Source organism: Acipenser ruthenus, chromosome 22 (assembly GCF_902713425.1).
Source record: "Acipenser ruthenus chromosome 22, fAciRut3.2 maternal haplotype, whole genome shotgun sequence".
In the NCBI taxonomy this organism is placed as follows: domain Eukaryota; kingdom Metazoa; phylum Chordata; class Actinopteri; order Acipenseriformes; family Acipenseridae; genus Acipenser; species Acipenser ruthenus.
In genome coordinates this window covers 7,749,895-7,776,311 of record NC_081210.1, presented here as the reverse complement: position 1 = coordinate 7,776,311, position 26,417 = coordinate 7,749,895, and the positions used below count along the sequence as shown (strand labels likewise).

The following is a 26,417-nucleotide window of genomic DNA, read 5'->3' as shown; positions in this document are numbered from 1 at the left end:
TGTGTGTGTCCGAATAACGTTTTGCCAACTGGTGCTGCTTGAGTATGTTCCCATAGTGTTAATATTGTAAAGAACACTTGAAGCTGTGTGATGTCACTTTTTTAATACCTGTCTTTAAACAAATATATTAATTATTCCATTTTTTCTTTTTTTTGTTTACATCAAAGGCACCAATCGAGATTATATGAGCGATGGTGTGGTGATACAACAACTTTCAAGGTCTTTACATCATCTTCGTAATGCACTATTATTTTTGGAATAACTCATCCTATAACATTTCTAAATGGAAACACAAACTCCTGACCGTTTTTAATATCAACTAGGCAGTCCACTCAAAGATTTTTTTTTTTTTTTTTTTTTTGTAGTATATTAAGTGTAAAATAATTTTAAAAAATTGGTAGTTGTGTTATTAAATTTTGTTCTGATGCAATGTTTCAGCAACTTAGGGTTAGTATGTATACATGAAGAAAATACACAGTACAGTGGTTATGCAGCTGAGTTATAGCTATGTACCTCCTGAACCATGTGAAAACTGTTTTTACCCTTCTTTGGCACACAACTCACGTAGTAATTAATCTAGGGCACAGTACGGTGCAGATTTCATCTCTGAGCTATCTCTCAGAACAAGACACACCGATCATTAAACAAGCACAGTGGGGAGCATTGATTGCAGCTGGAGCTTGTTGTACAGTATACGCTGCTGAAGATGTGGACGTCAATGTTGTCTAGTGATTATTTATTGAATGGAAGGTTTTTAGCATAGGCTTTTTTGTGCGTAGCAGTACTAGTTTTTTTTGTGATTTAAGTAGGACATGAATGGATACTGCATTCTTTCAAAGCAAGAGTGTATATAAACTGGAACAGGTACAGAGATATAAGCTAAAGACCACTTTGTAGGTATTATAAAGTCTGCCCTCTGGTGGTGATACAATACATTGCACTCACTTCAGAATTGCCAGGCCGCAACAGATTTGGCTATTTTTTTTATTTAAAAATAAAGAACCTTTTTTTTTGTTTTTTAAATTGAAGGAGAGAGAGAGAGAGAGAGAGAGAGAGAGAGAGAGAGAGAGAGAGAGAGAGAGAGAGAGAGAGAGAGAGAGAGAGAGAGAGAGAGAGAGAGAGAGTGAGTTAGGGCCATAGTACAAGGTACCTTAAGACCAACATTCTGCTAGATTATAGAAACGTTTTCCTTTTTTCATTGATTATTTTTTGATTTACAGGACATATCATTGGATCCCTGTATACATGTTCTCAACAGTTGTGCCCGAATGCTAATGTTTGAAACGTACAACATAACATTTATAAAAATAAGCTCCCCGAATCTGAAATGTCTTTTAAAAGTGAGTGCTGAGAATGCATGTATTTAAAAAATAATCATTTATTATATAAAAACTATTTAACAGTATGTATGTATATGAAAAAGTGAAGGTAGGGAGAAAAAGACTACGTGCGCAAAAAGAAAATACAGCACAAATGTAAAGTTTTTTATTATCATTTTTCTTTGTGGAAGCTTTTTGCAGATGTAACTTTAACTATTACATGGTCACTCTATTAGTACATATGTAGACTTTTGTTTTATATTAATTGGTTTTATGCAATGTCATACATTTGTATATGTGCCTTGCTTTAAGTTTGTGGATGTTTTCTTTAATTGTGAAACAAAATGTTTTTTGTATTTTTTTTTTTTTCGTGCATGTGCATTCTACAGAATGTACTCATGTAATAATACTGTATAAAATGTGTATAAAAGTCTGGTCTACTGCTGCCTGATTAATGATGAATGCCTGTGCTTGTGGTTGCAAAACGAAGCGTCTCCTGTAATTCTATTGACATTTCAATTACAACAGTATGGTCTACTTATATTGTATACAGTGATGGAAATGTAAGAGGTGGAGGATATTACTTCACAATTCAAAAATATCACACACACACCCCAAACAAAACTATACCATGAAGGTTTAAAGTTACCGGAATTGTGTTAAATACATTTCCAGCTTGTGCAAGCTATGCATCCTGGTTTCCTTCACTTGCTGAACTGTGTTCTATAGTTTCTATGTATACTAACTGGATGTTTCGTGGTGACTTAAAGAGTGTTGTCCCATTTTTCTTTCTTCTTTTCGAAAAGTAATCTTGCAAATTAAAAAAAAACACAGATCTTATTAAGCAAGATTTATTTATTGTAAAGAAAATGTTTTATTTTTATTGTGTACAAAAAAAAAGCAACAGAAAAAACTGAAGACATTTTCAGAGAATTCCATTTACGCCAGGCTGTATATTGTGTTATTAATGCCATTGACTTGTATCACGCCTGCTGTGACAGGCATGTGGCAGTACTGTGCTTACAGGGACTGCATCAACAGCCATCTGCTCTAAATAAATGTTATAGAAAAATAACAGGTTGTTTTGTTTGTTTACTGGTTGCACTTGTGATTGGATTTGAGAATGGAAAGGCGTTCTTTCCAGAAGGCTTTTCCTACAGAATGATTAGCAAGGATTGTGTTTGCATTAATAGAAAACGTGGTAATGACTACAGGAGTGGGTTTAAATTACTTTGACCTGCTTTTCATGTGCTGGGTTGAATATTATTATAGATAGGGTTTATGGTTTTAGGCTTTAAAACATACTGGAGGAAAAGCAGTGTTTAAACTATGTTAACCCAAGACACTACTTTAAATTTAGCAGAGAAGAACAAGGGGGCATAAGTGGAAGCAGAGTAAAAGTAAGTTTAGAACAGGAGGTAGGAGGCACTTTTTTACAGTTTTAAATGCATGGAATAGTCTTGATGTAGTAGCATCTAAAACACTGGGAACATATTCAAAAAGACTAGATTCTGTTCTTTAAAATTAGTTCCCCGCCAGTAGGTGAAATGGTGTGCTAACAAGGGACAAGCCTTGATGGGCCAAATGGCTTTTTCTCATTCTCAAAGTTATGTTCTTATAATATTGGTTCCCCAAAATCCATGTTTTACCAAATAAGAAAGTACACATCGCTAACAAATGTGATATGGTTTTAATGGTCAAATCAATTTAACATGATGTAAATATATGAACATTTACATGATTCATTGTGGAAAATACAATTCTGAAAAAAAAAATCGTACCTTGTTACTTTCTAAATGGAACTAGTTGAAAGCTTTACAAAGTAGGTAATTTTTTTTTTTTTTTTTTTACCTGTTACATATTGGCACTGCAAATAAAACACACTGCAGTCTGCAGAGTCCCCTTTTAAAAAGTTTTAGTCCATTCCACTCAGTGAATTAAATGTGACTTTAAAATAAGGTAATTTAAATGCAGTTTAACAAAACCTATACATAGGTCTAAGACAATGTTAATAAACACTTTCCTCAAATAAAGCATTTCTTAAAAACAGTCTTTACATTTTTCTGAATAAGCTCCATTAATGCAAGTACTATAGATACAGTTTTGTTATGATGAACTCTGATTTCTAGTCCGCCGGCTTTGGCAATTTCAAACTGAAACTCTTATGACTCAATTACTTTTGTTCTGGAGTTTAACAATGTGGTATCTCTTTCATAAAAGGACTTTAATTAAAAATACTCACATGTTAAAGCTTTATGTATAAGGCCTAATTGTTCTTAAAATACTTTTACAAGCCTGTTCTTCACACCAAAATATTTCCATTGTTTCAATGGATGCCAGCCGATCTTTTCTTTGTACTTCTGCACGCCTACATCAGAAAACATGATCAAATGTGCCGTAACACTTCTAATGAAGAGGTATATCATGCATAGAGCAGGCAACTCACATTTCGGGTGTAGTACATAAATCTACTGAAAACCAGTATATGAATTAAAATAAAACAAAAAAGCACTGGATTGATCCCAATGCAAGTATTAACCATGGTTCACTTTTAAGCAGTATGTATTGTGAAACTAACCAGAACCTTTTAAAAGCCGATTTCTTTTTTACCTTAGAAGGTACACTGAAGTTAAAAACACGTAGCCTAGTTTATCCTTTTACTGCATTTAAAAAAAACAAAAACATCCTACTTACAAAAATAGACAGAAGCACTAGTTTAGAACTGTTTCACTTGTTGTTTTGTTTATTTTGTTAAAGCAACTTCATCCCAACTGACTACATATTTAGATATCTTATGGACACTGGACACTTTTACATTGAGGTCCAATTTGAGTATTGCACTAATCTTACTTCTACATGATTGTAATATTATGTCTATTCTTAATTGAATTTGAATATTAAGGTCTAAAATGGCTGTGAAAGGGTGATACGGTTGCTTTGACAATATGGCATATAAAATTTGTGCACTTTGCTTTAATCAAATAATGTTACTGTACTGGGATTCAACCAGTTTTACACATGAAAATACAAGTTAAGATTATGCAAAAATGTCATGCCAGGTAACCAATCCACATAGTGATTAATACTTGCAAATACAGCTTGATTAGGACAATACAATTCAATTCATACAGAAGCCATCTAAAGAATTAGCATGACATATTCCTAAATGGGTGCTGCTAGTTTCAAAAGGAAGAAACTCGTTTTTTTTCTAATTGTTCAAATATGATTAGCAGTCATAAAAACATGTCCTTTTCAAGAGATACAGGAGATTGTTTTTTAAACAAAAATCCTGATGTACCTTCCACTCCTTCCATAATATTCTTTCCAATAAGTTTTGGCAAGGAAAAAAATAAACGTGATGCCAGATGCAGACTCAAGTGATGTCATGTCCTTGGCACAAACACTGAAGCATCAGGACAAGCATGGTGCTTTGGGAATCCTGTGAACAGATCCATACTGGGTACATAAGGCAGATGTTTTAGAATCCAATGCCACATTTCCCTAGTGTATCTGCAGAATGTATGAAGGCCATGAAAAAAAAAAAAAAAAACTCTCACTGGTTGGAAAACAGACGGGTGAGCAGAAGATGACTGTGTTTCAATAAGAAAAGTACCTGCTTTGACACACAGTGCATATGTAGTACATATATGTTCAATTTAGGTGATGCCTGGCGAGTTCTGATCAATCAATGTGTAGCTACACTTTGTATATGATTTGATCTGAAGACGTTCCTTCTCGATTCCCTTTTGTTGTGGCACTAACTCAAAATCAACTGATCAAATAAACAGTATTAAAAACAGTGGCAACCATATGATAGTGGCATTGTCATCGGCACAGCCCGGCAAGATAAATCCAATTAAAAGCCATCCGGTAATCTGGTAGTTGAAGGCTCCCCCCGGTTTTTCATAAAGAACAAATTCCAGCCATTAGAATTAACAGGTCCACACCTGGAGGAGAAATTAAATGAAAAAACAGTAAGGAAACTTCCTAGACACCATTTTCTTACAATAGCTAAAAATGATGGAAAACACAGTTGCGGAAGTCTTTCAGCTAAAAATGTCTGTTCTAGAACTGCCTGACAAGTCCTACTGTATAACAAGTTTAAACCCACCTTGACGGTGCTGTCGACAGCCCCCGAGAACAGGCGTCCTCTAGACACGGCGAGAGCAGTCACACTGCCCTGGTGCCTCAGCAGAGTCTGGGTGCAGATCATATTGTCCATACTCCACACCTAAAGCACAGGATACACGCCAGTAAGCAACCACATTAAAAAGTGCATGTACACAAAAAAAGAGATGCATTCTGGTTTAGAAATGTCACCCCGTGCTCACCCTGAGAGATCTGTCGTAGGACGCACTGAACACTTTGGTTTGATCTGGTGTCGAAATCACGGCCAGTGCATACACCGTGCCCACGTGGCCAGTCAGAGTCCGTACCTGCTCCTTCGATTCAATATCCCACACCTGCCAGTGACAAGATGATAAACAAGAAGCGTGAGTTACATTACATCTGAATACAGAGATCATTAAAGTGATTAGCAATTCACCTGTTTTACAGACAGTGAACATTCAATGAAGAATTAGGAGGATAAACTGATGATCTCATTGAAAACTATTTTTGATGGTCCCAGTGGTCAATATCTTAAATAATTATTAAAAGAATAAAAAAGAGCACATTTCTGTAAATATAAGTTGCTTTATGTAGAAATCTGGAAGTAATCAAGTGTCACCATATCAAAGTTACTTAGCTCAAACATTATTTTAACTAATAGCCTTCTAATCTGCTTGAATCATGACACTGACTGTTGGGTGACTGAAAATCATAAAAGCCCATTGCTATCATCGCCATAGAAACTTTGAGCATAGACTTGACTGATTTGCCTTTCCCCAGGACCCTCCAGCCTGCTCAAGCAATTCAAAGCCGCCTTACGTGGATGAGATTTTCATAGGTGCCACAGACGATGTGGTGATTGGTTACTGCAATGGAGTAGACACTCCCACCCGAGGTCTGCAGCACATGGACACACTCCAGAGTGCGGATATCCCAGATCTGAGGGGGCAATACATTTCACAATCCTTTAAATGCACAGTGTGAATTTGTAATGACAGTATTTAACAACAGAATTGAAATACATTTGTTAGAAGGAGCACAAACCTACCACTAAAAAAAAAAAAAAAAAAAGAAAAAGATCTAAATGATATGGCTCTAAACCAAGTAAAATCAAGGGGGAGGTTTCCAAATGAAAATCATGCTAAAACAAATAGATAATTTTAATCCTAATTAATAGACCACACTGGGGCCACAAAACAACAGTGAGGGCACGAAAGAGGTCCCTCCACACAACCTTGAATGTGCCCCTCTTATCATCATAACTGTTAATGGAAAATCTGAACAGCGCAGCATCTGTGAAGCATTACACAAGTGTTTCCAAGGCAACAGGAGGAGTGTTTACAAGACATCTGGAACTGGGCACTGGCAGATTAACAGTGCAGCCGCAACTGGATCAGCAGGACTGTGTACTAAAACAGCATGCTGCTTTAGTTAGAATAAACTTCTGGTTGTTGCTGACGTTGCTATGACGCAATCTCAGATTGCTTTGTAAAACTAGAGAAACAGTTCATGACAGTTGAAATTACACAATTTTAAACATCCAGCTGTAATCAGCTGTTTAAACGAGCACTTAGGGCAAGTATACAGTACTCCCCAGTGAGGAGTAAATCCATCAAGAAACTGTTTATATTTCTGGACCCTCTAGTCTATCGTTCAGTTTGTATAAAATAATCAATTTATGGTTTCATTCTTAATCTATGCAGAACACCACTAACCTTGATTGTCTGATATGATCCACTGTACAGGTAGTTTTGAGAGGCGACCAGTGCTCGGACCCAGTGGTTGAGACCGGTCAATTCCTTCTTCAATTTCAGATCAGTGCCCAGGATATCCCACACCTGGAAACCAACACACACAGACTTACACCTTCACAGCAGCAGACAGGCACTCACGGAACTGTTTCCAACTTGGGGTAACACTCTTTTGTCTTCATTTTCTAGTGTTTAAATTTGACATTATCCACAAGACTCATCCAATCAAACTCATCCGGGAAGGTAAAGCATTTGTTAAGTAAGTCAGACTGGAAGTTGACCTGTATTGGTCTTGCTGTGTAACCCGTTTGATATTCAAGTTCTTGCCAAACTGACTTTCTTAATCCCAAAGTGCGTTGTTTGACTTGGACTGTAGCGTGCCTGCTGGATAGAGACGCATAGATATTTGGCATTATATGTCTTAAGTGCTTGCGCTGGTGGATTTCATCAGTTCTTTTTTTTTTCCCCCCATAAACTGTATAATGAAAACCACATTTACGTGGTATGAAAAAATAAGAAAAACCCATGAGAGAACATGATTTCCATAGCAACAGTTACCTTCATGACCGATTGCAAGGCCAAGATCATTATCTACTATTCTCTACACAGGAATGAACTTTTAGAAGCCAACATTTTACATTTATTGAACACAGCTATCATGAATCTGTCCCATATAAATCAAAAAGAAAAAAGAAACACCTTTAACCTTAGTATAAACCCTATGATGTTAATGTTTGGCAATACATAGTGAGGAACTCCTGATCAGAAGATTATTATTGTAAAAAAAACAGTGCTGTATTGCTCACGTAAAAGGAAAGAAAAACAAACATGCAAAGTGATTTCAGCTCTCCGGTCTTTATCATTTCAGTTTCTTCTGAACTCTAGACAATGTTGGGTATCCAGATTTGTGAATTTACACTCTATACACAGGCAACACCAAAAATCTTCTGAGGAAATAGTCTACATGACAGATTTGAGGGCTGCAATATCTAGTGACTACAGCACAGCAATCAGTGTGCATACGCAAGATAATAAATATCAACTGACTGACTACCTCCTTTTCTCTATTTCATGCAGCACATATTGAAGTGAAAAGTTGCAGCTGTAGATATTTTCATTACAGCACTCTTACTGCTTGTGGGAGAGAAAATGAAACATGAAACTCCATAACCACTAATCAAAACATTTCTGACGTTAGCCTTTTCTCTTCCAGGTGATGTTTTCCATTACTCAGTAGATAGAAAGCTGCTCCTTTGTCAAATAAACTACTGAAGACAAATCCCTAGTTGCTTAGCAAATGGAGTAATCTTTGGCAGCCATTATAAAGTCTAGCTATGGCACCTCCATGAACATTGATTTAATTTACAGCCAATGTTCCGCTATTTAAAACTCCCTACCTTGATCGCTTTGAGAGATCCACTGAAGAGCATGCTGTTTGATGAAACCAGCGTGCACACAGGATTGTCATGTGCTCGAATAGTGTTTACTTTCTGCAGAGTCTGTATATCCCAAACCTTAAAGAAAAGAAACAGGGTGGAATTTAATAGAAGATATTCGTATTTCCAAAGTCTGGATAACTGTTAAGAGATTGTTAAACACTTACAATTATAGTACAGTCTGCAGATCCACTATACAACTTGTTCCTACAGGAAGTAAAAACCAAAAACTTTTTTTTAAGAGTCAGAAACAGTACCACAATGTCACTATTGTTGTGGTACCGAAACAACCATTTAATAACATGCTACTGAGCTTGTAATTAAATGAATCTGGGTAACCAACTCAAATTTGAAAAATGCCTTCTTTAGTGTATAAAGTTTTACCTTAAACAATGAATTACACTGATGAAGGTACTAGCCACAAGGTCTACTTGACTTCTTACAAGTTCTACCTTAACATTTAGGATTTAGTGTTAATAGTTATGGATAAATAACTTCCAAAGTAACTTTGTGTTTCTATCAAAATGAACAGCGTTTGTGTTTAACACACACATTTCGTGAGCTGTGTCCAGTGTCCACTCACCCTTGAATACAGAGAGCCAGCACAATCCCATCATGTCCCTCCAGGGTCTTCTGGCACTTGTATGTAGTGCAGGTGTCCCACACCTAACACGGTAACAAAAACTTTAATTAACAACAACAGGTATAGAGATGTCAAGACTACACAAACCAGGGATTACTAAAAACATAAAATGCACAAGGCCTTACACTTCAAAGCTCTTGCAAAGCTAGAAATAAACTATTTAAGAACAACTTAATAAATACACCATTATTTAAAGTCTAGAGTTCTTTAACTAAAGTAACTTACAAAAAACTTTGTCAATGAAACTGGAGTAAATTACTTTGTGAATTCCCCTTATAGTTCCAGAGGAGGTGTCAACAAGGCAAAATAATTTGCATATGGGCTAGACATGTAGAAATCTTGTACCTTAATCGTTTTATCTGAGGAGCCGCTGAATAACAGGTCCCCGGTTGAGTAAACACAAAGGCACCAAACAGGACCCTGGTGGCCTACAAAGGTACCCTTACACTTGAAGATCTGCTGAGGATCATAGGCTGTAAAACAATACAGTATCTGTGAGTTACTGAAGACCAGTTGCATAAAAACATGCTCAAGTTTTAAACTACACATCTCCTATGATAAATGAACATGTCTAGAACTTTATTTACTAGTTTGTTAGGGCGCAGCAATGACTTATATTTGGTAACAAATACCTACTTTAAATGTCACTACACTCTGTCATCAGTTCCCAAGATATAGCCTTAGCCAATCAGGTGTAAAAAGGCAGGTGAACTTATATTCAGAGCATTTTCAATAACTACAACTTTGCCCCCTTTAGGTAGGAATTAGTTACCTTTGAGCCAACTAGCATTCCAAAATAAAACGTGAATATTTCCCTTAGCTACAGTAAATAAGCAAACAGACAAGTATCACCTAAATAAAGAAAGTGAACTGAAGTGAAACAACAAAAAGGAGGGACTCACATCCAAGGATTCCCATATTCAACCTGGCATTGATGTGGGAAAGCTCATCCTAGACAAAAAGAAAGAAAGCGATGAATTTCAGAGACTTCAGATCCCATTGCTGACAGTGTGTGCAGTTCTTTCCGCTGGAGCAGCAGCTGGTGAGGTCATGACATAGCAGAGTTTCATACGGAGCGGAGCTGTTCCAAGCTGCCAGGAAGCATGATGTGTCAGGTTTCACGAACACAAAGTAATTTCTAAAGTAGCGAACACCGACTCATATTGACCTGCTGACAGGGACCCATCTACAAAGACAACTAGACACATTTACTTTGGCTTTTGTTTGTATAGGCTGGTGCGCCTGGATGTGTCGACACATTGTGAAAAACCTCAGATCATACTTCAATAGAATAATGTCCTTCATTCGCTTCTCTAAGTTCTGTATCAAAAGCAAAACTAAAATAAACGAGGGTCTTCCTGTACACCTGAATGCACGGCAAACTTTTAAAAAATATTTATTTAGTTTTTAAAGTTGAGACTTGCATTGCATGGCAAAGCAGTGCTTCCTGCATAATGCCTTCATCAATGTGGAAATACCGTACGTGACTTGTAAGGTGTCACTACACGAAGGTGTAAAAAAACGTAGGGGTGTTTTCTAAGCAATCAAGTTTAAAGAATTCCTAACACTATTTTATGAGATATCTCTCCCAGTGGACCTCATAGAGTCCTTCAATCGTTCTACAATAGAGTTTCCGATAGCGGCAGGTGTGCTTCCATACGTAGATGCAGAGGCTGCAATGTGTGAAATGTCTTTTTTGAAGAGCTCACTCACATTGAGCATTGATGCATCCCTCCTGAACTCCATGAGGTCCTCACTCAGTTTGCTTTGGTTCTCGTCCAACACATCTGAAACAATGGAGCAAAAACAACGTGAAGCCCCTCAAAATAACATGACAACACGTCTTGCAAATTAGTCCCGGGTGGGTGCAGACATGCTGAATGTGAGGGATAGGATAATAGATGTCTTGCTTGTAGCTTCTAACAAATCAACAAGATTTGAAAAAAATACCAGAAAACCTGCATTTTTAAAGTCCAACAAAAATTACTTATTAAAGGTTTTTTGCTGATGAAAATGTAGAATTTTGTTTTTTTATGTAACACATACACTTTCCTACACTTACTTAAGTTCTGTTCATGGACCTAGATGTTCCAGAAGACTCTTCACAGCAGAATGTAAATTAGGGGTGATGAAGAGGCCAGATCTAGTACAAATAATCTTTCACAGATTTGATTGCACGTACCGAACTTGAGCTCCAGGTTCTTCTCCAGCTGGTCCAGTTTCTCGGACAGCTTGCCCAGCATGGAGCGCAGGAAAGCGATATCCTGGTCCTTCTGTGCCAGTGCCAACTGCATCTCGTGGAAACGATCGTCTGTCTGCTGGAGGAACTCCTTCAGCCCCTCAAACTTGCACACCTCCAGGTGCGTCTCGTAAGTGTCCTGGTTACCTATAAATGTACACCTGGGGAGGGGATAAATACCTGAATGAACATTGCAAGTTTAAACAGCTTGAAGAGTTTTTGTATGTTATCATTTGACCTCAATACTGTTGAGGATAACTTTACCAACAATGACCACCCAATGTTCTATACAAATAAAGCAGGGACCTGTTTACTAAGGGTGTCAAAGTCCTCTGTCTCTCCAAACACTTTACACCAGATCGACACTTCGAAGTTCAACACTTAATTTGATTTGATCACAATGCTGGCCAGTTCTCATTTCCTTTTCTAGCACAGTGTGCTGCCTCGCCCACAGCCTAGAGCCAGCAACCTTGATCCCACAGAATGGGCCATATAATTATCTTGAATAAGACCTATGGAGTTTAACTGTATAGTGACAAGTTGCCAACATTTTAAAATATTTACATATTTACATTTTACCAGCATGTATATCAACATATTATATACAAAAATATCAGAATTTTTGTGCACATCATTGCCTAAGTGAAAAACTGCAACTTTATAGCAACAGTGTTTTTTTTTCCTTGCATTCTTTGTTGTTAAACCTTCATGCTTTCATTCAAAGTGTTCCCTAACATGTCCTGGATCTACAATAATACAAAGGCATTATAGAGCTTTGTACTAAAACATTCTGAAATGTTATGCCCCAAAGCATGCTTTTTTCTTTCTTGAATACCAGTTGAAAAGGGAAAAGGCACCTACCCATATTTGGAGTGGGGACACTTGATGTGTTCACACTCTTTGAGGTGGGCCTCCAGGTTCATCTTCAGGAGGGGGGGGCAGTTGGGGTTGTTGGGGCAGCGAACTGGCCTGTAGTCACAGCTTGCTTCGTGGTCTCTGTATGAACAGGCAAACATTAAAACAGGCTCAATCTACATGTCAATGTCACGGTCAAGGGTAGGCAACTTCCAGTCGCACCAACCATATCCTTCATTAATAAAGTGAACCAATTCATACCCTGACCAGGTCTTAAAGCCCTTAATCATTTAAATAATTAAACCTGGAGCGGAATGGCACTGCAGGACCAGAGTTGACTACCCCTGCTATAGAGCCTATGTATGCCAAAGATGTGATACAGAAGAATGTCAAACTGCCCTCACTTTCTGGCACTGAGTTTGATGGTGAAGGGGCAGCCACGTGGGTCCACCTCATAGGCCCCCGGCTTGCCATTGGACGCGGGTCGGCAGCCACATTTACAGTGAATAAAGAGCTCCCCAATCTGCTCAGCCACAGCAATGTTATTCACAACAACAGTGAGCTTTGCATTGTCCACAGGGCACTTCTCTGTAAGAAAAAGAAAACAAATCAACACACAAGCATCATTGTAAGCACTGAAGGCTATTCCAGGGCAGACTCCATGACAGGAAGAGCCTGGATTTCAAGCAGCAGTTTTCTAAATCAAGTGCATCTAGACTTTACATTCACGGGGGCTTTGTGATTTGTATGCTGCGACTAAAGTTGGTTTGTGGCAGTGAAAAAGATTTGTATCACTGACACTGCATAAAAATGAAAAAAGCAGCTTTGAATACTATGCACAGGTAGAAAGAGGTCTGTATTTTATATTTTTACAGGATTGTTAAGTGTGTGACAGAACTGTAAGATGTCACTTTTGTATGCTATAAGAAGCTATTCATCTTATGTTATACACCCCCTTATATGAAAGAGACCATTTATCATTAATAATACAACATGTGAAAAAAGAACCTACCAGAAGTTAAGGCACATCTTCTACAGAAGGTGTGCTATAGAAAGAAAAGAAAATTGATTTTAGTTTCACTGTGTGATCACAGACAACACTTCCGGATTTCTGTACAGTTTAAACTGGCTCAGACTAGTGCTGTTCAACGTTGGGACCACTGATATACAACGCTTCCTTCCTGCTCTGAAAAATGAAACTACAGGGCTGCAGTAAACAAGCGTTACCATAAACATAGTGACATGTGGGAAAGGAGTACCCAGCATACCGACTTACCCAGCCATCCGAAGACAGCTTTTGGTTAAAATATGAAGAAATCTACTTACTGGTTATGCTTGCAATTGGTATTTCAAGGCTTTGTAGTCTATTTCTAGTTTACAAAAGTACTTGTAGGGGACATTATGGAGTTGTGAAACAGTTTAACTAGTATAATGGTTATTTTACAATGTACCAGTGGCACTATGATAAAATAATAAAAAAATCATAAAATGTAATTGGTGTACTGCACTACTAAGATCAAACTGTCCAAAACAATCACTAAAACATTGTAATCTTGGAATTGTTGTAAAGCACTAAAAGGGGGTTTATGAACTCTGAGGTAATTAGCTGTTCCCAGCACCGCACAATGTGTACAACGGTAAGAAATCAACTCCTTCTTCCTGTTCTGTCCAGCTGCAGACTGCTCTCGACAGCACTGCCAAACAGCCACAGCACACTGAGCTAATGCAGCTAACCCTACTTCCTGTGCTAGTGAATGTTCCATGCTACCCAGATAATCTCACACTTTCCTAAAGAGAAGATACCCTAGATTTCACACCCTATCACAGCAGCTCAAATTACAATACATAGGGAAGAGAGGCCCCTTTTCAGCCTTTCTTACCTGCAGTCACTGTAGCACACTGGGTGCAACCACTGCCCATCTTGGTGCTTTGTATTACCCCACATAAACAAATAATGTACTTTGTTCTACTTTAGGAAATGTCTGTATAAATTACTCTCCACTCTTGCAAAGAATATTCCTAAAATAGCCTTGATTATTGGTATTATATATGAGATTCCATGAACTGATGAACAGTAGGATGGTAATCACTGTCCAAACAGGGAGTGCATTGCAGAGTAGGTGTGCAATAAGTAAAAACACTGAATCAGGTTTTTAATGCACACGATACAACTCGGGGGATGAGAACAGGAACAGTTTGCTACTCACCCCACAGGTTGTTATAACAGGATCCTTGAAAACAACACAGCAGAGCTGACAGCAGAGTTTCACCGAGGGCTGTTCAGCAAAAACTACAGGCTCCTACAGCAAGCAGAAAATAATTCCCATCATACACACAGTGCAGACCACCTTTTAAATCACATTGGACTAGTCTGTAGACAGATTCCTAGAAAAATAATTTCTAGAAAAATTCTTAACAGTATTAAAATATATATATAAAGAACACACACATAAAAGTGTTAACCAGCAGCCTCATACACAAGCTTTTTAGAAATTAATCTTGTAGTTACAGAATTAGAAAACGTAACTGTAAATGAAGAGCATGCATTTCAGAAAATAAAAACAGAACACAGCAAATCCAATCCATAATGTACTAACCCTTTAACGTATTGTATGTTGCCACCTTTCATACTGTATATACGCTCTCTGGCACAGCATTAGAAAATAAATAAGGTGCAGGTCACGGCTGCTGTTTGACCCATCACAGCTCCAATCAACAATCTTCTATCTCTCAACACTGTGGGGGCATTTTTATAAGCAATAAACACTGAGAAAGCATGTATATAAAAGCACATTACAAAACACCTACCGCCTCCTCCTCCTCTTCATGCAAAGAAAAAGTGGAGCGCAGAGACATGTTGGACTCAGAGTGCAGGGAACGGACTGAAACTGCAGAGTCAGATCTGCGGGGTGTGCCGATGGGAGGCTAGGAGAGAAGAAATGAAAAGAATACAATGTGAAAAAATTGAGGACTTGTGATGGACTTGTACCGTATGCTGCCTTGCTCCAATACCAACACACTTACTGATTATTTATTTAGTCTGCCGTTGCAATGGATTTAGTCACTCACGGCAAACAAGACTTTTGTGAGTGTTCCCATTCAGCTGCAATTTTATTGAACATGGGTTTTTATTTCTAAGAAATGTCTTCCGGTCCTAGTAGAAAAGCACAGTTTGAAGGAAAATCACAACCATTTAAAGGCTCACTTTACAAGCCATCATTACTTCCCTTCCCATTTTTATGACACTAAGCACAGAACTATGATGGCTAAACACTTCATTCCACAGAAAACGTATCAACTACTGCATTACTTTATTCTTAAGTCAAAACTTAAGCTAACCATTAGACATCATTTATGGCACCAAAAAAGGAACCATTTCAGAAATATTTCTAACCACGATCCTCAATACTGCAATCGACAATTTCACAATAACTGAACATTAACAAAGAAAGAGCACATTTCATTAGCTTAAAAAAATAAATATTCCACTTTTTCAGCTCACAAACAGTACCGGTTGGCGTTCTTTGCAATAACTGTACACGTGATTAAACATAATGTTGCATAAGATTAAACCATTTTTCATACAAGCTATTTTGGAACTTATCGCCTTTTAAATTACAAACTTACATTATTTACAGCATTCTCTGTCCTGACACAGTTAAACCTCTTCTGTCTTTAAAGCATTTTGTTGTCTTATTTTTTGTCTTGAAGAAAACACTCAGCCGTACTGTCGTGCCAGAGTCTGGCTTGCACTTCAGCTTCAGTGAAGTCTTTGTGGAAGTACAGCAGCACTTCTTGTTTTGCTCACTTTGTATTCCTAGTGCCAACTTTACTGTGTAAACTGGGAGACTTCCTGCTATTCAATTAAAAGTAAGCACTTCGGCACAGCTTCCTGTGTGGGGGTCTAACTGAAGGACAATCAAGGATCACCAATGGACAAGCTGTTAGCAGCTTGCTGAATCCTGGAAGCGTTAAAAAAAAAAAAAAAAAAACATTCTAGTTTACCTCTTAATGTATTGAATCCGCAAGTCTCAGCAATATTTTGAGGAAGCTTAGCTATTATGATAAATTAGCAAAAATAAAAAATAGTATATACTGAACAGTGCTTGGGGGTTTTCCTCTTTTTTATGTTGCACAACTTTATTAAAAATTGCTCAATCTGAAAACGATCTATAAATTGATCATCTGCAGTTGTTTCACACCCAAAATAAATGAATAATGAGTTTCATAAAGATGGATAAATAGTTTAAGGATATACAGCTATGGCCAAAGTTTTGCATCACCGTACAGAATTAGCTCATTTTTTTGCTCTGGGGTTGGATTGCTTTCTACAAGTTCTTCCATAACCTAACCACACACCCATCATATCATCTGGGTAAATACTAAAGAAATGTCAGGTGGGGAAATGTTTCTCCTGCACTAGTGCCTCTATCACTCCCCTCCTCAAAAAACCTACCCTCGACCCCACCTCCCTCCAGAGCTACCGTCCTGTCTCCCTCCTACCTTTCCTCTCCAAAACCCTCGAGTGGACTGTACACCGCCAGCTCTTTGCTTTCCTGTCCAACCACTCTCTGCTAGACCCTCTCCAATCTGGCTTCCGCTCTGCTCACTCCACTGAAACCGCCCTCTTGTCTGTCACCAACTCACTTAAGTGTGCCCGAGCTGCCTCTCTCTCCTCTGTCCTAAGTCTCCTTGACCTCTCTGATGCCTTTGACACTGTTGATCACTCTATTCTACTATCATCTCTCGCTGACCTGGGGATCTCTGGCACTGCTCTGGCCTGGTTCTCCTCCTACCTCTCCAACCGCACTTACCAGGTAACCTGGCTTGGAGCAACCTCCACACCTCACCCTCTCTTAACTGGAGTCCCCCAAGGGTCAGTCTTGGGTCCTCTCCTGTTCTCTCTCTACACCCGCTCCCTGGGCCCCCTCATCGCATCCTATGGTTTCTCATACCATTTCTATGCTGATGATGCTCAGATTTTCCTCTCCTTCCCCACCTCTGACTCCACCATCTCCTCCCGTATCTCTACCTGTCTGTCTGCTGTTTCTTCCTGGATGCACTCGCATCACCTCAAACTCAATCTCTCTAAATCTGACCTCCTTTTCTTTCCCTCCTCCTCCCCCTCCTTTGATCTCTCTATCTCTGTTCCTCTGGAATCTACCACACTCTCTCCCTCTTCCTCCGCTAAGAACCTCGGAGTCACCCTGGACCCCTGCCTCTCTTATTCCCAGCACATCTCCACTCTGGCACGCACTTGCCGATTCTTCCTGAGCAACATCCGAAGAATCCAACCCTTCCTTACCAACTACGCTACCCAGCTCCTGGTCCAGGCCCTGGTACTCTCCCGCCTAGACTACTGCAACTCCCTCCTGGCTGGCCTCCCTGCGTCCGCCACCCGTCCGCTGCAGCTCATCTAGAACTCTGCTGCCCACCTGGTGTTCTCTCTGCCTCGCTTCGCCCACGCTACTCCACTACTCCGCTCACTCCAATGGCTCCCGATCACCGCTCGCATCCAGTTCAAGACTCTTGTACTAGCCTACAGATGCCTTGACCAGACTGCACCCAGCTACCTCCAGACCCTCATCTCTCCCTACACCCCCACTCAACCTCTCCGCTCCGCCTAGAAGACTGGCTCTACCTCCGCTACGCTCCCCTGCCTCCACAGCCCGCTCCTTCTCCACCCTTGCTCCGCAGTGGTGGAATGACCTTCCTACAGGATGTCAGGACTGCCCAGTCCCTGACCACATTCCAGCGCCTCCTTAAGACTCACCTCTTCAAACAGCACCTGTAGAACTCCTCTGTTTGTATTCTGGGACACTATCACCCTTCATTTAAATGTGCTTTATTTTGCTCTTATCTGCCCCCTATTTTACTGCATTTAATCCTGTACTTCAGAATACTGTAATCTGCTAAGTGTTTAACCTGTAGTATTTTGTATTTAATCATATCCTGATGTAACTATCACTATTATCTGCTGTATTATTGAATTGTGTTTTGTCACACCTGTACTTTGCTTGAACAAAAGTTATTGTATTTCTTGCTCTTATTGTATTACTTGTATTGTAACACTTGAAATGTATTTGCTTACGATTGTAAGTCACCCTGGATAAGGGCGTCTGCTAATAAATAAATAATAATAATAATAATAACTAATGTCTTGTTCAGGCAACACTTTTTCAGTGAAATGATAAAACTTGTTTGAGTATTTCTTTTTCATAAAGCAATAGTCAGTTGATGTCATAAGCACTAGTCAAACATATCTCCTAGGCTGGTAAAACATCATAGAAGGTGTCAGTATTAAAAAACTAGATCCAAAATTGAAAGCACATTTAAAAAAATGATATATATATATATATATTTTTTTTTTTTACTGAACATTTATATAATATATATAAGACATTGTATGAAAATTTTGATGCAGAACACGTCACGTAATCAAATAATCATTAGCTTTCAAGAAGAGCTTTCAAGAAAGTTGCTTTCCACTGCCTCCCTGTCAACAAGATCACAATCCATTCTAACCCGGGGTTGTTTAAGCAAAACATAACGCTTTCAAAAGTTTTGCATCACCCTATAGAATTAAAAGATTGTGCTTCATAAAGTCGAATGAAACCTGCTGAATAATGTTACGTTAACATACTGAATTACATATCGCTTTGTAGTTTTCCATATACTTAATGAGAAAAACTGACAAAAACGGAAAAATGTGATATTTCGAAATCTAACATGAAATACTGTACTCTTGTTATGGCTTCCGGGAGACTTTTGCGATATAATTTTGTAGCTTTTTTTTTTTTTAAATTGTGTCTCAATCCTAAAATTCTCGGTGATGCAAAACTTTTGGCCTTAGCTGTAGATAAACCTGCCGAGCATTTATCAAGTAATACCAACACTGTTTCCAAACAGTGCCTCATGTGTCGGCTCAGACAGCAGCAGGCATCACTGTAGCTGGCTTTTGTTCCTCAACTGCATTGCCAATTCTCATGATTCAATACCAGATATGAATTAAAAACCCATTATATTTTGGGAAGAATATCCACACTACCTCTGAAGTACGAAGTGGAGACATGCCAGCGATGACGGTCCAAGTTAGTTATTAAATATTATACATAATAGACTGGAATCAGCTATCCTATTTACATTGGTATTTAAATCCTAATTTCAAAGTAGTTTATTTATGACCTGAAAACGCAACTTCTAAGTTTATTGTTGTTTCTCTCAAAACCGTATAGTTGCTGTTTACCTGTAACTTAGCAACAGTATAAGATTACACAAAACAGATACGATTCTCAAAGCATGAGTAATCAATGCACACTAGTATAATAAATGTGTTTGTATTGCAATGCATGGCTGGTTTCTAAGAGGATATTTACCATGACATCATCCTCGTCCCTGGGAGAGTAGGTCATGGTGCTTGAGGAAGAAGGGGTTCTGCGATGCTGTTTGAAAGTGTTTGTTCCTTCAGCTGAGAAAAAAAGAGTAAGAGAGTAAAAAAAATTCTAGTTTTTAGCCACTTCAGAACTAAGAAACTTTACAGCAATATGGGTCTCCAGTTTTATCTTTCCAAGAACTCTAGAGCTCTGCACTGTGCAGTTAATAACATTTTGAATGTTGAAATTCACCAAAGTACAACCCTTTTTATTGGGAAATATTTTACAATGATAAAAAAATAGTAGCAATGGGAAACATTCCACACAAACATCCTCACCTTTTGTAACAGTGGTAACTGTTGAAAATGCAGGTCCAAAAGTAGTCTCCATTCTAGTCTGCTTTTGAGAGAAAAGGGATTTTTAATACATGTAGTTTGTATACCAAAATAACAACTCTTAATATTTCAAGGGTTTTTTTTTTTCAGACTTTCCAAGAGACAATCAATGAAGAATATTTTGTTAACTGCAACATTTTAGTAAATCTAATTTGCAAAGCCTTACAAAACAAAAAATTCTAGAGAAAAATAAATAAGCCAAAAAACTAAAAAAGATACCCTCCAAATTCTAGGAAGCTATTCTTCTCTTGTAACAGTGCATTTAGAAATAGATCTTGAAGCACAGGAAAAGGAAAAATTTAACAAAATACATTATATGGAGGCACAAGGTTGAGATCACGTAACTCCTGCATACAATGCACAGTGAAACTGTATGAAGCATATACAAGTACTTAGTGCATCGAGTTTGGTCTATTACTGGATATAATATGAGCTTCAAAAACATGCCCAAGCCCACCTGAGCCTACCATACCATCTTTCGCAAGTAAGATGTGTATTAGAAACCATGGCCGATAGACATAGGTTACCTTTTTATTTGTGTCAAACCACCCACAAAAAAAATAAAAAAATAAAAAATCAACGGACTACAGATTCTACAGAAACCAGTCGAAATACACAAACTTAACAAAATACAGATTTTGTAAAAAATATTCCAACAAAAATTATGAACATGACATACCGTAAACAAGACGTATAAATGACATCTGAAATAAATAAAACGTTCTACTGCAGAATGTTCCTCTCATTCTTTTACATGCGAATTTGATTGGCGACCAGATTTATTTCAACTCCTGAAAGCTTTCATTTTGGTGTTGTGCAATATTACAAAAAAGATTCAAGCACCAATTTAAGATTACAGAACCATCCAGCTTTGAGGTCCTCTTTGTTCACCAAAAGACATACAGAGTACTATAAGAGACAAGGTTAACTGTACATATTAACTCATTTAGCTGCAATGGTTCAAACTGGTATCTACGTATTATTTCCTACACTTTTCAGGCTGAGGGTTGAACCTCCCCAGTTTAACTTCTTACCCCGTTGGTGTTTTCTGTGGCAGGGACACTGACCCCTGCTGTTGCTCCTCCAGAGTACCTGTTGTAGCGAGGGATCTTACTTGAGCTCATAATCTAGTCCAGCATTTACAAGGAACTGCAAGCTGTACCCTGCAAAAGTTAAATACACTGTACTTATACTGCACTGCCTACTGCCCCCTCACAACAAAACCCAGTATAGCACGAAAAAAGCAATGTGTAACATTCCAACCAATACATTAAATCACTAAAAAATGTATGTATGTTACACCAAAAACACTTGATAGTTTTAAAAGCATAACTGTTTAACTGGGTCTAAACACAGTACAACATAAATGATAGCATTCTTTTTTGTAAACAGATTACAGGAACTTTAAATATTTATGGGGCAAAGTAAACTATTCTAACAGTGCTTCATTTAAAAACTTCCTTTCCCGATTTTCAGACCTTAATGAAAGAAATTGTTTTATCCCCCATTGCAGAATAGAAGTTGTACTGCAAGTAGAACACACTAAGACATCACAGGCCTCAGAAGACTCTCATACAGGATTAAAAGTCATTCCAAGTAAAAACCAACAGAAACAAAACCAGAGTTTGCTCAAGTTTTCCCTTGAAAACCCTTGAGGCTGATCACATGGACAGCAAACATCAGAACTAAACAAGCAGGATGGAACATAATGAGGACAAGAGCAAAACACTGTGTTACTGACATTCCAAGAGCAAAACACTGTGTTAATAGATTATTATTATTATTATTTGTTTATTTAGCAGATGCCTTTATCCAAGGCGACTTACAGAGACTAGGGTGTGTGAACTATGCATCAGCTGCAGAGTCACTTACAATTACGTCTCACCCGAAAGACGGAGCACAAGGAGGTTAAGTGACTTGCTCAGGGTCACACAATGAGTCAGTGGCTGAGGTGAGATTTGAACCGGGGACCTCCTGGTTACAAGCCCTTTTCTTTAACTACTGGACCACACAGCCTCCTAATAGATCTACCTTCCTTTGCCAACCGAGGACGGAGCTTCCCGGGAAGCGGCGCACAATTGGCAGAGTGCCGCCCGGGGGAGGGAGGGTTAGGTCAGCCAGGGTGTCCTCGGCTCACCGCGCACCAACGACCTCTGTGGTCTGGCCAGGCGCCTGCGGGCTGCATGGTGAGTCTGCAGTGTGTAAAAAAGCGGGCGGCTAACAGCACACGCTTCGGAGGACAGTGTGTGTTCGTCTTGTCCCCTCCCGAGTCAGCGTAGGGGTGGTAGCGGTGAGTGAGGCTAAACAAAATAATTGGACACTTCTAAATTGGGGAGAAAAAAACAAAAAACTAATTGGCGACTACTTAAATAAAAAAAAAATTTAAAAAATAGATCTTCCAAGAGCAAAACACTGTGTTAATAGATCTTCCAAGCAGCATCACTACCCTTTCAAATAGCAGAACTACTGCAAACACTGAAATCAAATTAAATTCAATGATATCGGAATAATTACAGATACTGTGATGTGACTTTCACCAGTGAGTGCAACAGGATCTGATGCTTTTTGTGGTAAGAAGACACACATCTCAAATGCATATGCTGGCAAGTGCTTCTTTTTAATAACGTTTTGGGATGCTGGTATGTTTGTAAACTATAACCTACAAACTTATAATCCTTATTCACGACTCTACGCAAGTTACAGCACAAGAAGTGAAATGTTGGTGAAATTACCATTTGTTAAATGGTCATTTTGTATTGAGAAACACACACACACACACACATCAGCCTAACAAATAACATTAGGCATCTTATTTCAAAACATGCCCCTCAATTACAGCATAAACAAGATTTAAAATTAAGTTTGCAGTGAAAAATGAGAATGTATTTCTTAAATCAGACTTTCCACATTTTAATGACATATCCCCAGAGACACATTAACATTACTGGAACAGTTCACAAAAGCAGTCCTGCTTTTCATCACAGCCAATCAATTCTGAGCTAACAAAAACAAAACCGAGTGTCGTCTAATATCAGAATTCTAACAAGCCTACAAAAAGTGCACGTTTTAAACAAATCCTCTTAAAGATCTACATGAAGTAATAAACTAAAGCCTCCACTCACTGCATTGTATTGTACATGATGGGGTGCCCAATAGTATCTGTTGACAGTTTTGGCAAGTACAAAAGACTTGAGAGTGATTGCACAATTAGCAAAATTCCCTGAAATTACTGTTTCGTGTTCCAGAAAACGCTAAACAGTAACAGTATTACCTTACCAGAGAAGAATGCCATTTCAGGGATGGGAATAAGACTCCTATTGCTTGGCAGTTTCACCCATTCCTGGTTTTACCACGATAACGATTAGACACAGTGTGGAGGTAACAAGCTCAGGTGTGTCTTACTAAAAGTATTAAATACTAAAACCAGGAACAGATCAAAGTGCTATGTAAGGATTCTTATTTTCATCGCTGCTGTTTTGAGAGCATATTGACCACTAAATCCAGTCTAGATTTTTGCAAGACAATTTGATGTTGCTCTATCATCGACATAAATCACAATACAGTAACTTCAAGCTACACTAAATTGTTTACAGTGATTTGCAGTAGTGCATGCAGTTATGCTACATCAATAACCTACATATAAATCAATATTATAAAAAATAAAATATCAATGACAACATATCAGAACACACATTTGATCAGGAATACTGGATAAAACCTTACTGAATAAGGTTAATTTTGATCAAGGGTTTCGTATTGAGCAACGCAGGAGGCTGAGCGTACTGTAGAAATGCCGTGGTGTTAAATGTGCTGTTTTATTTTGCTACAGAATTAGTTTGGTCTTGTTTGTTGCAATGGAAGTGCTTGAGAACACAGCGGGACTCGGGCACAGGAATATCGCGCATCCACGTCCTTGCTTTGAAAAACCGCATCTGCACAGGCATGGAATCATGCAGGGGATACAGAATTCTATGGGGTACAGAAATCTATACAACATCGGTAACCAAAAAACACGATATTCATGACGTTGACAAACAAATGCCCAGACAAGCCTTGTGGAAAACATAACTCCCTCAAAAATGAAGTACAATATTCTTGCAAAACAGAGACAATATCTCTGCAGGCCGACTGTCTCTTTGTTTTTACACTCATCATATATTTAAAAAAAATACAATTAATAAAATATATATGTAACCTGTAAAAAATCGTATAACTTAAGCCATCAATCACAAACACAGTTATTTTAAAGCATGTTTACCTGCTGCAAATAAGTGATCCCAGCTACTCACCTCAAACTACAGAAGAATTCACTGAATAATAAAAAAAAAAAAAAATAATAAATTTAAAAAACACGTTCTAGAAAATAGATATATTGTTTTAATCTCAGGCCACATGGAATCGAAAAGTTTAAGTCAATATTGCACAGCAACGGCCCCGTGAAAGAAAAACTGTTTCTGCGATCTCTCTATAAAGTGATGTAGACAGAAAGGCATGCATGGTGACCAGACGAAATGCAAATATAGCAGCTGGAGCTCGCATTTCAGCCAATGAAATAACAGGACACCGGGAGCTGACGTCACAGAAAAAACAACAATCGACTTTCTCAACCAAACTTTGAGGATTCGAATATGGTGTTAAAATAATATAATATAGACTATATTTACCGTCTTACTTCCTTACCCAGCAACAAATATTGCAACAAATTAAGTTTAAAAAATGTCCAGTAAAAACGCTTTTTGATCGTGTTTGTACAGATTATGTGCATTCAATTAAAACGGCCGATTTAGGTTTTGTTGGTTGAACAGCAAAAGCAGTAAAATGTGCGGTTGGATGCTGTTATTTAATGGTTTCATTGCTTTAACATATAAAATATGTGAAAGTATTTTTCGGACATTCCTTATTGGAATGAACAAAGACACATAGATGCCATCGCCTACGTACAGAAAACGGTACTGTCACGTTTCAAGAAATAAAACATGAACTGATAGTACCGATGGAATTTGCGTGTGTATATATTCCGAGCATCAAAAGAAACGTATTACAATTATAACACATTTATTTCGGAAATAAAATAAGCTATATAAATGATGGACATTGACACAATGTTTTGGGGTTTTGTTAGTCACTCGATCTTTCATCCTTGACAATGACACGCTTGGATTACTATGACTGAAGCATATGCACGTAATCACTTAATTAGTGAGGCAGTTGATTGGACACTGGATATGAAGTGATTTCAGCTGTTGAATTGCAAGCTGGAATAAAAGCAATAAAGAAAATCACAGAACAAAATATATATGCCAGGTCTGTCAAGAGATCAGCGCCTTCGTGCAATCGGCATGTGGCTGTGGCACAGCCAGCGATTTTAAACCTGGCGAGACGGTATAATCAGACACACTCTATGAATGACAGGCCACGAACTGGGAGACCAAGAGTCAAAACACCTGCCAAGATTGGCAGATCATTTTGCAGCATCTTCGTGATGTCAAGTGTTAATTAGCACAATAAAAAGCCAATGCATCTACTCTAACTAAAATAGAGTATATCATATTTCGATCACATCTAGTGAATGTTATCCAAATATAAGCGATAAGTTTATTTTGATGCTCAAATATAAGTGATACGTTTCTATTGATGCTCAAATATAAGTGATAAGTTTATTTTGATGCTATATATATATATATATATATATATATATATATATATATATATATATATATTAGGTGTTTAGTTGAATAATTGGTAGCAGAAGTTGCTCGTCTACTATTTAATTTGACATTTACATTTTGATATCACAACCTTTTAGTTGACAGTATATTATAAAAAATAAATTCGACGATCACTACCAAGGCTAGTAAAAAAAAAAAAAACAGCTGAAGCGACAAACATAAATATATTAATAAATACTACATTTCAACAGAATGTAATCAAAAATGCGTACGTTTTTAATGTATATTTAGGCACATGGTAGCAACGTTGTGTTATGATGTGTACGTTGCTTGATACAGCTGAACTCGGTCGGATAGGGAAATTTAATCAAAAAAGACCTTTTCACTGTGGAACGTGAAAGCTTACACCCCAACAGAAAATGTTTATCTTGTATCGTTAAAGTTCTTACCACCTATCCAAAATCTGGCAGCCTGAGGATGAAATTCACATCTTCCTCTTCTGACAGCAGACAGCTTTCCAGGAAGAGAAAGACCCGCGTTGTGACTTATGGGAACTGTGGTGTATTGGAGGGGTGGTCATTTTCCAGAGACTACAAATCCCATGACGTATTCTGCTTCAAGAGCGTA

At 38.1% G+C, this 26,417-nt stretch overlaps 2 protein-coding genes across 9 annotated transcripts in view; one reads left to right on the top strand and one right to left on the bottom strand.

Annotated features, from left to right (window-relative positions):
- Positions 1–2,189, top strand: part of LOC117431237 (caskin-1-like) — a 133,511-nt gene extending 131,322 nt beyond the window's left edge. Inside the window, exon 23 of the mRNA XM_058995935.1 lies at positions 168–2,189. The gene's annotated coding sequence lies outside the window, so the exon portion shown is untranslated. The remainder of the gene's footprint in view (positions 1–167) is intronic.
- Positions 1,048–26,363, bottom strand: LOC117431238 (E3 ubiquitin-protein ligase TRAF7). 8 transcript variants are annotated; one of them, XM_034051983.3, is made up of 21 exons: positions 26,240–26,363; positions 21,156–21,284; positions 20,065–20,125; positions 19,730–19,821; positions 15,162–15,278; positions 14,561–14,653; positions 13,366–13,399; positions 12,758–12,941; positions 12,360–12,494; positions 11,442–11,659; positions 10,973–11,046; positions 10,162–10,210; positions 9,605–9,732; positions 9,200–9,282; positions 8,784–8,823; positions 8,578–8,694; positions 7,145–7,267; positions 6,249–6,368; positions 5,651–5,782; positions 5,431–5,550; positions 1,048–5,266 (listed from the first exon to the last, which is right to left on the bottom strand). In XM_034051983.3, exons 2-21 carry the CDS (start codon positions 21,243–21,245, stop codon positions 5,252–5,254), a joined length of 2,025 nt encoding a protein of 674 aa, XP_033907874.1. In that variant the 5' UTR covers positions 21,246–21,284; positions 26,240–26,363; the 3' UTR covers positions 1,048–5,251. The 8 variants fall into 8 exon arrangements, with proteins under 8 accessions (XP_033907874.1, XP_033907875.1, XP_058851921.1 ...); XM_034051984.3 differs by lacking the exon at positions 26,240–26,363 and adding an exon at positions 24,411–24,633; XM_058995938.1 differs by lacking the exon at positions 26,240–26,363 and adding an exon at positions 24,411–24,633 and having other exon boundaries at positions 20,065–20,122.
- Positions 26,364–26,417: the final 54 nt, after the last annotated feature.

What these genes read in the sequence shown, in the direction of transcription:
- LOC117431238 (XM_034051983.3), bottom strand. Translation starts at nt 21,245, where the DNA reads ATGAGCTCAAGTAAGATCCCTCGCTACAACAGGTACTCTGGAGGAGCA. An exon ending in AAGATGTGCCTTAACTTCTG is followed by an intron (nt 12,942 to 13,365) that starts GTAGGTTCTTTT and finishes TTTTTCTTACAG; the next exon opens with AGAAGTGCCCTGTGGACAAT. An exon ending in GGGATGCATCAATGCTCAAT is followed by an intron (nt 10,211 to 10,972) that starts GTGAGTGAGCTC and finishes CTTTTTGTCTAG; the next exon opens with GATGAGCTTTCCCACATCAA.